The sequence below is a fragment of the Salvia miltiorrhiza genome, chromosome 6, assembly GCF_028751815.1.
Source record: "Salvia miltiorrhiza cultivar Shanhuang (shh) chromosome 6, IMPLAD_Smil_shh, whole genome shotgun sequence".
Taxonomy (NCBI): Eukaryota; Viridiplantae; Streptophyta; class Magnoliopsida; order Lamiales; family Lamiaceae; genus Salvia; species Salvia miltiorrhiza.
This window is the reverse complement of record NC_080392.1, coordinates 20,083,633-20,094,634: the sequence shown is the minus strand read 5'-3', so window position 1 is coordinate 20,094,634 and position 11,002 is coordinate 20,083,633. Positions and strand designations below refer to the sequence as shown.

At 42.0% G+C, this 11,002-nt stretch overlaps 2 protein-coding genes across 3 annotated transcripts; one reads left to right on the top strand and one right to left on the bottom strand.

Moving 5' to 3' along the window:
• Positions 1-2,497: 2,497 nt before the first annotated feature.
• LOC130987390 (inactive LRR receptor-like serine/threonine-protein kinase BIR2) lies at positions 2,498-4,746 on the bottom strand. Its single transcript, XM_057910903.1, has one exon. The coding sequence runs from the start codon at positions 4,523-4,525 to the stop codon at positions 2,720-2,722; it is 1,806 nt and encodes a 601-aa protein (XP_057766886.1). The 5' UTR covers positions 4,526-4,746; the 3' UTR covers positions 2,498-2,719.
• Positions 4,747-5,709: 963 nt separating this feature from the next.
• On the top strand, positions 5,710-8,278 carry LOC130987391 (uncharacterized). Of its 2 annotated transcripts, XR_009089712.1 has the most exons (5): positions 5,710-5,951; positions 6,257-6,324; positions 7,227-7,261; positions 7,390-7,471; positions 7,557-8,278. XR_009089712.1 is itself a non-coding variant. In XM_057910904.1 (3 exons), the coding sequence occupies exons 2-3, from the start codon at positions 7,429-7,431 to the stop codon at positions 8,015-8,017; spliced, it is 504 nt and encodes a 167-aa protein (XP_057766887.1). In that variant the 5' UTR covers positions 7,034-7,261; positions 7,390-7,428; the 3' UTR covers positions 8,018-8,278. The 2 variants fall into 2 exon arrangements, 1 of the variants encoding a protein (XP_057766887.1); XM_057910904.1 differs by lacking the exons at positions 5,710-5,951; positions 6,257-6,324 and having other exon boundaries at positions 7,034-7,261.
• The last annotated feature ends 2,724 nt before the right edge of the window (positions 8,279-11,002 follow it).

Genomic DNA, 11,002 nt, shown 5'->3' with positions numbered 1-11,002 from the left:
TTCCATCGATGACAAGTTTAACTACGGGACTCAAAAGGCTGTCATGGCGAAGTTCGGCGGTTGTAGGCAGGGGCGGATCTAGGAATTTTGTTGGGGGGCTGAACTTGCACGGGGGTTCGGGGGCGGTAGCCCCCGAAATTTTTTTTGGGATATAATATATAGTAATTAATAAATAATTGTTTTTTTGTCATTAGATCAACAACAATAATAAAAACCTACAATAGTTTCATTCATTACCATGTCTATTACATTACAAATAATCTATGAATAGACACTTGGCGAACCCGAGCTAGTAATTGTGGAAATAATAAATAATCACCTGGCCCAAAGTTGATCAATGTTGAATTGGGAGAAATTATTTCTCGGATCAAGACACGCCATGCATCTAAGCAAATTAGTGCTAGCTTCGGAAAACCGAGTGTTTAGCTCTTGTATTGTTAGTTCAACAACCTAAAATATTAACAGAGTATTTAGTTTATTATTAGTGCTAGCTTTCAGTCTGTCCCGTTTGTATTTCTTAACAGAGTATTTAGTTTATTACTATTATTTTTAATTTCTATATTTAAAAAAAAAAATCAAAATTTGGGGGGAGGGGCTAGAGCCCCCCCTAGCCCCCCTGGATCCGCCACTGGTTGTAGGAGCTCTATTGCTTGTTTGTGGAAGACTGCCAAAGAACAATAAGCACAAGGTCAGTCAAACAATGTTTAAAGCAAAAAAATCAACAAAGTAAGAAGAAAAAGAGTTCAAATCGATTTAGAACTCATTGCAAATATGGAATTACACAAAAGAGACACCATTCGAAGGCTAACATAAAGGGTATAAGCTGCTCGAAGAGTACAATGGGTGGATGGATCACAAGAAGGCTGATCAGAGCTCATATACGTGCTATCCGACCAGATTTGACAGCTCCCAATAAGTTATTGAGGCTAAGGTTCCAGCAAATCTCTCCCACTCCTCTCAAACGGAAAGTAGGGCAGCAGAGGCAACGATTAAAAAGGAATGAAGTCCTCCGAACCAGGGACGAGCTCTTCATTGAAATACGCGTGTCATCCTAATTTATCGGCCATATCAACTGAGATCTAGGGTTGGAGAGAAGAGCAACACGGAAGAGGGCGGCGAAGATCTAGAGCTCCAGAGGAGGAGAAGGGTGGGGGAAGATGAGGGGATGGGTGATTTAGTGAGAGAGGATGAGAGAGGACGACGACGGCAAATGGGGCAAGGAGTGGGAGGAGAGGAAAGCATAACGCACATTTATGCTATACTACATAATTTGATAAAAGAAACTCGATATTAAAAAGTACTCCATAAAAATAATACCCCTCCGTCCCTGAAATAACTTCATCTTTTTTCCTTTTTGGGAAGTCCCCAAATAACTTCATCTTTCTTTCTTTCCTTATTTGGACAACTACTCTAACACTAATATTACTTTATTTATTCTTACTTTTCACTTTTCACCACTCACAATACTAATCATAACACCTTTTCACAACTTCTAATAATAATTATAACACTTTTTCCACTATCAATACACTTTACAACTTTTTCTTAAAAACCATGCCGTCACTAGAAAGGAAGCTATTTCAGGGACGAATGAAGTATTTTATTACTCCCTCCGTCCCACTCCAATAGGCTCATTTTCCTTTTTGGATAAAAAAATTGTACTTAATTGGTGTGAATCACACCACTTTACTGCCACTTTCCTACTAAAAAGTAAGTTTTCTTAATCTTCGTGCCCAAAAGAAGTGAGCCTATTGGAATGGGACGGAGGGAGTATAAAATAAAATGTAGAGTTCGTTGTTGAAGTTGGATATTAGTTTCCTCATGAAAAGGGAAGTTCTCATTACAATTGTGTAAATTCTTGGAGATGCTGATAGTTGTTACGATAATTATAATAATGTGTATGCATTTTCTCAAAAGCATGTTAATATTATGATAAATGAAGTTTCCTTTGAGTGATATGATAGATTGAAGGATAAAATAATCAAATAAGTACAAAATTAATCAATTCAGATAAAATGAGACTTGGATGGTAGAATATTTGATGGTTAGGTCGTCAAGATGGCGTAGTTATCTTGCTTGATTAAGAAAGTTTGTGAATTCATGGATGTCCAGAAATCATAAATCCTCTAGTCCACAACTATTTCTATTTGAAACAAAAAACTTTTTTTCGCAAATGTTCTTCCTCCCTTTGGCACTTGGATCATCACTTAAACAAAGCACAAGATACACAATTAAAGGGTGACGACTGATCTGATTTTGCTAAACAAGGCTACGCAGCTCACTTCTATTCTATTCATGCCAAATTTAGCATGTACTTTTTTTTCAGTATCATTTGTCAACATCTATAAGAGAAGGTATTTATGTGCACAACCAGAAAAGAAGCTTTCTGTTTCTCTTACACCGCGCTGTTCTTTAATCTTCACACCAATGCAACAAGACATTTCAAGAATCCAAACTGCCGGCTTGGGCTCTTGAACATTCTTGATGAAACATGGCATAAACAATTTTCCGCTTTCATTCAAATCTTGAAACCAATATTTTAGGAAATAGCTTTTTCATACAACAAATCTCAAACAAACAAACACAACATCTCAACTATGCAAGTGAGTTATCTTACGGAAAATGCCGCATGCAGTTGATCACACAATTTGCTTTGCTACAACTCACTGCAGAAACATGTATGTCCAAGGATCTCTTCAGCCCACAAATCCTGCTCGACTCAAATGGGACTCGCGGCAGCGGGCTCTTGTTTCCCAAACAACAGAGGAAACTCATCGTACTGCTCCGAGAAACCGTGCTCCTCGGCCATTCCCTTGAGGGATTCATAAACCTGATACATCGACCACCGATCTTTGGACCGAGAAACCACACAACAACAAGCGATTTTCAAGAACTTGACAATGTCCTCATCGTTGCCCTTCCCACGCAGCTGTGTGTCGATGCAATCTTTAATCCTACCTGCGCCACAGAGCTGGCTCACCCAGTCCACCAGATTACCCTTAAACAATTCATCAGCAGTGCTAACATCAAGAGGTTTCAGACCAGTTGTGAGCTCGAGAAGCACGACCCCGAAGCTATAAACATCCCCTTTGAGAGAAGCAACCGCCGTGGTTGAGTACTCCGGAGCAACATACCCAACCTCACCCAAATCCCCATATGCAAAACTAGACTCGTTTGACTCCATGAGCCTAGCCAAACCGAAGTCCATGATTCTAGCATCAAAATCCTCATCAAGCAGAACCACATTCGAGCTAATATTCTGGTGCAAGATTGGAGGGTGGCAGCCATGGTGAAGCCAAGCAAGCCCTCTTGCAGCTCCCAATGCAATCCTAAACCTAGTCGGCCAATCTAAGGCGCTGGAGCTGCCAACCAAGGTAGAACCAAGAGTCCCATTCGACAAATGCTTGTAAACCAAGAGCTTCTCTTCCTCCACCAAGCAGAAGCCCAACAATGGCACCAAATTTGGGTGCCTCAACTGCCCCAACCTATTCATCTCCATCCTAAACTGCTTCTCCCCGATCTTACACGAGCTCAGCCGCTTGATAGCCAGCGCTGATCCATCCGGCAATACAGCCTTGTACGTTGTCCCAGTCCTGCTCGACACGATCACGTTCTCCTGGCTGAAATTGTTCGTCGATGTCAACAAATCCGCCAGCTTCACCTTCACCAAAGGCTTCTGGAACAGCATCACCTGTGTGAGCTTATGAGCTCTCAATCTCTCAGCCCAGCTACTGCCACCGCCATCGTCTCTCCCTCCGATCCCGTAGCCCCTCTTTCGCCTCTTCCCCGATCCCGCGAAGTACCACCACCACAGGCCGAACCCTAGCAGCAACGAGGCAGCGGCGCCGAAAACACCCGCCGCAATGATAATCGCCAGGCTCTTCTTACTCAGACCACTGCATTTCCCCGCCGGACCGCCGCAGAGGCCGCTATTGCCGCCGAAATCGAGCTCCAATCCACCGTAATTAAACGAGGGCAGCCTCCCCGAGAGATCGTTATTCGCGACGGAGAACTTCTTCAATCGCTGCAGATTCGAGAATGTGTAGGGAATGCCGCCGGAAAGCTTGTTATCATCCAAAATCAGAGTGTTCAAGTAGGAGCAGTTGGCGAGATCTTCCGGAATTTGACCGGTCAAAGCGTTCCGCGAGAGGTCGAGAGTCGTGAGATACGGCAGCCACTTGCATATTTCCGGAGGGATCGGACCGGAGAGGGAGTTGCCGGAGAGATCGAGGGTTTGGAGACTCTGGCAGAACTGCAGGGAGGAGGGGATGCCTCCGGCGAGGGCGAAATCGCGGAGCTCGAGGCTGATGAGGCGGTTCTCGCGGTCGTTCCAGCACGAGACGCCGACGAATCGGCATATGAAGCCGACGGAGCTGTTGGCGAAGTTCCAGGAGCTGAGTTTATCGGTGGGGTCGGTCAACGAGCTCCTGACCTCGCGCAGGCACCTGACGTCATCCTCGGCGGCGGAGTTGGAGAAGAGAAGAGGGAGTAGCAGCAGACAGAGGAGAGGGAAACGGGGATTCATGGCTGGATTTGGTGGTGGGTAGGGTTTGATGATAATGGCGAGTTAATGGAGAGGCATTGTGCTGTGCGTGTCTGCGTTTTTGAGGGTTAGTTAATGGAAAATGATGAAAGTGATAAAACTGGGATTAGTTTAGGTAATGTGGAGTTTGAAAAGGATGGGAATGATATGATAAAATTAAAATCTAGTCCACCAACTGTGGCTTACCATTTCTTTAAACTAATCACCCAATAAATAACAAGTTTGTGTCTTTTCCATACATATTTTCGGTCAAACTGTCTAATGCTGCCGAGATTATACTTATCACAACATGCATAATAAGTATGTATAGATAATTATAAGAGTAAAATTTAGAAGTAGCCAAAATGAAAGATAAAACATAATTTATGATCACATATTGAAAAAATATAAAATTTGGTAATTTTTATTGATTTTGGACGTTTTTACCCTTAATGAGGCGGACCGGGTAGAATCAGGCACGCGGGTCGCGTGCCGGGTTGGGTTAGGCACTTATGGCACTAATAGATTAGTGCCATAAGTGCCAAGATTTTACTTTGTTTTATTTTGGATTTCCGTTGGCACTTTGCTAAAAGTGCCAAAGGAAATCCAAAATAAAACCAAGTAAAATAGTCCTTTTGGCACTAATAGCAACACAAATACAGAAACAATAGCAATAGAATCAAGAAATCATAAATGAATCATCTAAACCCTAAATGGATAATCTAAACTCTAAATGGAACATCTAAACCCTACGTGGAAGTGTTTAAAATGGTCATTTTGGCAACGTAATTCCAAAATTAAACCAAGTAATAAAATGATCATCTTGGCACTTATGGCACTATTAGTGCCATAAGTGCCATACATGCAGCGAGCGCTGGCATTTCCCCGCGAGTGCGCAACTCACCCATAAGCTTCTAGCAGTCGCGCAATCACCCCAGCGGCCAAGTAAAAAGGGTATATTAGGCATACTGCCTAATTAATGGCCAGATTTTGTGGTTTGAAGATTAGAGGCCAAAATTTGATTTTCAATCTTCATTATGGCCATCCGACTACATTGCTTCTAATTATAACATACTAAGGGCTAGTTTGATAGGGGGCATAAGCCCTATATTACTTATTTAACCCACCTTATATTCTGTTTGATGCAGTATTTCAATTATAAGTGAAGCCTGCAATTGTGGGAAGGCTTGCAGCAAATATGAGCAAATCTACTATTCCAGCTCCATAATTGATCTCACCAACCCCACCAGATTTTTAATCTCTTTGTCTACAGTACCTGATATTATAATTGAGGTTGTCGAATTTATCCCTGAACACATTCGCCACTTGTTTCAATTTTTGTAATCCCGCCTCCCAGTTCGTCCGCAGAAGTCGCAAGCACGCAAGCGCTTACTTTGAAATCTTCACCATTCTTGTCGAGTTATACAAGGTTAGATTTGGATGGTTTTTTGTCCATATTTGGGGTGATTCCAACAATTTGAGTTTTGGAAATTGTTCTCGTTTGTAAAATCTTCACCATTCTCAAATTGTGTAAATTTAATTAGGGCTCTTCCTGTTGTTGGGTGGTTCATCGCTGATTTGTATATCCATGAAAATTGGGTTCTAATTTTGGAAAAGCTGTTGATTCCTTAGCAAATTTTGAGTTTCATAATATATATTTATGAAATTAGGCCATTCAATGCATCTACACACAACTCGAATTTTTCCAACATTCGAATTTTATATGTGCTGCAGTAGATCTGGAAAATTATGTGCGACACATCGCGGACTGTTGGAGTGTCTTGAAGGCCATCGAAATTGAGGTAGTGCTTCTGGAATAACATATTCCGATCTGAAAGAGAATTGGGTTTTTCGGAATAATATATTCACACATTTGTGCTTCATATTCCATATGTGTTATCGAAATGATACCTGCATTTCCTTGAAAACTTGCATTCAAATTTCAGAAAACAGTTTATGAAACAATACAATACACATGCAACCTGTGTGAAATTTTGTGATTTGATTGTCTCATTTAGTGATTGGAATTGTGGGTCTCATTTAGTGACTGAAATAATTGTGGCTACAATTGATGGGCAAGTTTTCTCAAATATGCAACCTGTGTGAAATTTTGTGATTTGATTGTCTCCCTGAATTCGTGGCGGAATAGAGTGTTATATGATATAGTTTTATTATACTTGTGCAACCACTTTTTAGCAATTTCTTGGTCTAGAATCGCAATGCCGACTAACGACGATACAACAATATGCATTTACTTGCTGATGGAAGAGATTTTCCTTTAGCATTTAATTCTCATACTTGTAGCGTATCGAGATGCGATCCCGTAAACGTAAAAGATGCACTAGTGCAGTAGCTTTTGGGATGACAGAACGCATTCCTAATCAGGTTATTCACATGAATAGGCTTGTAGGACTTAGTGATGTTGATTGCCTAGCAAACTTGAGAATGGATCGCAATGCGTTTGGAAGACTATATGTTTTGTTGCGTGAATTGAGGGGGGGGAGGATTAACTGATGGGAGGTATATCGGGGTAGAGGAGCAGGTTGCAATGTTTCTGTCTGTCTTAGCACACCACAAAAAAATAGGGTTGTTAGGTTTGACTTCTGGAGGTCCGGCCAGTTAGTTTCAAAGTTTGTGCACCTCGTTCTTAAGGCAATATTGAAATTGCACACAATTTTACTCGTCAAACCTTCACATGTTCCAGCCGATTGTCCCGACAACAGGTGGTGTTGGTTCAAGGTAAACTCTTGATCATTTTTTCTAATTTCCATCTAATTCCTAATTAATATCTATATTCCATCAACACAATCAATTTACTGACTTTATTAAAATGAGGCTATTTTATATTGTGTCTGCTCATTGTGTAGGGTTGTTTGGGTGCCCTTGACGGCAATTACATTAATTTAATGGTGAGTAATGCCGATAAGCCGAGGTATCGCACCCGTAAAGGTAATTTCCATGGAATATTGCTACATATTCAGTTTCACACCACGAATTAGTTGGTTGTATTCACATATGTTAGTGTATGTTGCAGGCAATTATTATCTATGCGACAATGGGTATGCGAACACCGAGGGATTTCTTGGCCCATACAAAGGGGTATGCTATCACTTGAAGGAATGGGGCCCGATGGCATCCAGACCTCAAAATGCAATGGAGTTGTTCAACTTGCACCATTCGAAGGCACGCATTGTTATTGAACGTGCGTTTGGTATCATGAAAATGCGCTGGGGTATTTTGAGGAGCAGTACATTCTATCCCGTTAAGACTCAAATTCGCTTAATTATGTCGTGCTTCATATTGAATAATTTTATTTGGTCTGAGATGCCCGATGATCCCATAGAGCGAAAGCTTGATAGTGTAACTGAAAACGACCAGACAGAGCTAGAGATCGATGCTGCTTTCATAGATGATATCGAGTCCTCTCCCCAATGGAATGCAGAAAGGGATGCGCTAGCCCAGACGATGTGGCTGAATTACATGAACAATACCTGATTTGAATACCTGTCAGCACGTGGCTGTTATTTTAGACATTTTTAGTTTCTTTTATACTGGACCTGTTAAATGTCGAATGTTGTGTAGTAAGTAATGATATTGTTTAGTTTAGCTAATTGTTGGTGATGCAGTCTTCCAATGTGTTTCGATGCAGCCACCTTCTCTTTTGTTTCTTGATGTTATTACGTTAGAAATTGTTGACTATGACTGTGTTTGTTGTTGTTGGTGATCCACATCCTAATATGATCTAATTTAATCTTATGTCTTCTGCTGCTGGTGGTTCATATGCTATCATTGTTGGTTACTTTTTTGGTTAAGTTTGGATCATTTTAGGATGTAATTTCTGTTTATGCGAAGTTCTACTTGTATTGGATCCTCTTGGGAAATGCCTGCTGTTTCTCTGAACTTTTGCTTTTGATAGGGGATCAGTTTGGGTTCCTTCAGCCACATTATTTTTTATTATAATGAGCTAATATGTGAGCTTCTCCTTTAATATGTGAGCTTCTCCTGTAGATTTTCAGCCTTCAACATCCCAATCACCAACACGATTTTACTGGGATAACGACGTTCACATCCCACTATACTTTTTGTTGATTATCATGTTAGTCTTTGGTTTGGTGCTTGGGAAGCTGATTTAAGTTGGGTTCTTGTTGGTGTGCTATGATTTTGGAAGTCCCATTTTGTAGTTATAAACTCTGCGTAAGGAAGCATTATGTACTAGATTTGGGATGAGTAACTAATATAGGTATGTTATTTGGAACTTGCTTGTTGGTGTATCTATATTAGTTCTAAATGTTTGTAATTGAATATTAGATCTTATCATATTTGAAGACCCCTCCATATTGTTCAGCTGTGCATATGATTAATTTGTTGCTTCCAAACCTATCTTTGTTTTGATTATACATTGCAAAATCAGTCCCAAGGTAGAGCTCCTCAAGAGATTCATGAAACTAGAATTTCTTTATTAATCCTGTAATAATCGAAGGCATTTTGTAGTGTGAGGTTGGCCCATTTCTCATTCCCTTCTCCCTTTCTTTTTCTTTTTTGGGTCTGGGCCAACTTCAGGGCCCAGAACCAAGCCCACCCCCAAACCCTAGCCCACTCCTCACTCAGATATACCCCACCCCAGGTTCTCTCTCTCTCTCACTTTCACTCAGCGCCGCTCTCTCTCTCAAACCCTAATCCCTCTCTCTCCCTGACTCTCCATCTCCTCCGCCGCTCCACCGCCAATTCCCTCGGTTCCTCCACCACCATTACTGCTCCCTACTCCTTTCTGCTGTCCAGCTCCTCCCTCTTCCCCTTATATCTATGATACTCTCTCATACGCTGGGGATAACGTATTATCAAGAAGTGAAGGGCTCTGCTATTCCTTTCAAGTGTGTTTGTTGGATAATACGGGATTCCCTGCGTGGGTGGTGGTATCACCGGGCTTTCCAGACCATCGGAGCCCTGTTTGGTGGTTGCCTGAGAAGATCTGAGCTGCCGGAGTTCTGACCTTGGCTCCTGCTGTTGGTGGCTCTGTTGAGATCTGAGAAGCTGCTCCATCGTCCATACCTTGCCTTTGATCATTCAGCTGCCGGAAGGGTTGCTGAGTTTAAGGGGGAAAATCTGAGCCCCTGTGTCCCGAGGACACCTTTTCCCTCGACTGAAACTCTAACTTCTTTTCGTCTTCTTTTTGTCCCTTGTTTCTCTTTACTCCTTTAGTTCTCTTGTGTGCAGATTGCAGAAAAAGGAAGGAGGAGTTGAAGGACTGAAGAACAGAAGAAGAGAAGAGGTGAAGCTCTGAAGAAGAAGAAGACAAAGAGTCAAGTGCCTGAGCACGAAGTGAGAAGGACCGGAGGTTCGGGAAACAAGAGGAGTAATCCCGGCAAGGCGAAGATACCCTACAGTGGTATCAGAGCCACGGGGACCTTGCCGGGGCTCCCCCCGAACACATCCCTCTCACCCCGCCGCCCTTTGGCTGCGCCGATTCGCTCCCGACGAGCAAGGGTTGAGGTAGGTCCGGCTCTTCCTCCTGAAGAGTCCGGCTCTGGTAAAGCGGCTGTAACCTTAGCTCCTAGTTTTAGGCTTGGTCAAGGTGCTGCTTTTATTTTTTATTTTATTTTTTTTTGGTATCTTGCGATCCTGCTCTCTTGTTTGCTTCCGCTTGCTGTTTTCTGTTTGTGTTCTTGTGTTTTCTCCTGTAACCTCAAGAGCATTCAAAAGCTCACCGTTGGTCTAAGCTTACGGTCCAGTCCGTCTGAATTCACTTTAAAGTGTCTTCTCGTGCGTGGTAGCCTGGATAGCTTGACTGATACGAGGCTTACAGTAGTACACTTGTGTTGACTAAGTCTTGCCTGCTTGTCACTCGTGTTTTTTGTTCTCTGAAAGGTTGAATACCTTGAAAACTCTCTTGGATTGAGAGTTTCTGGACTTGGTTAAGTCCTGTTGGAACCTTTTGGAGGGACCAGTGTGAATCCTTGCTCCACAGATCAATCTGTGCTGAGATCTGGGCTCTTCCCTGCTCCTGAACTCCATTTGTTTCCTCTTAAGACCCGGGTGGCCTTTGCTGTGGTTCTGTGCTCTTCCCCTTGTATTGTGTGTTGTCTGCCTAAGTGCTGCATTCATCATGAACACTGTGCATATGGTTCCCTTCAACGGTAGGGATGATTTCCAGGATTGGAAAACAAAGATTGAGTGCATCTTAGTTAAAGAAAAGGTTAATAAGGCCATTGTGAACAGATATGATGAAAATACTGTTGATGAAAAGCTAAGGGACCTGAATGATAATGCAAGAGCCACTATTCTGTTGAATTTGAGTAGCTCTGTTGTTAGGAAAGTGTCTCATCATAAGAGTGCTAAGGACCTATGGGATGAATTGACTTCTCTATACTCTGCATCCTCTGAAACCCTTGCATGGTCTTTACAAAACCAGTTCATGTCATTTCAGATGGATACTTCTAAAGATGTGGATTCGAATATGGATGATTTTAACAAATTACTCCA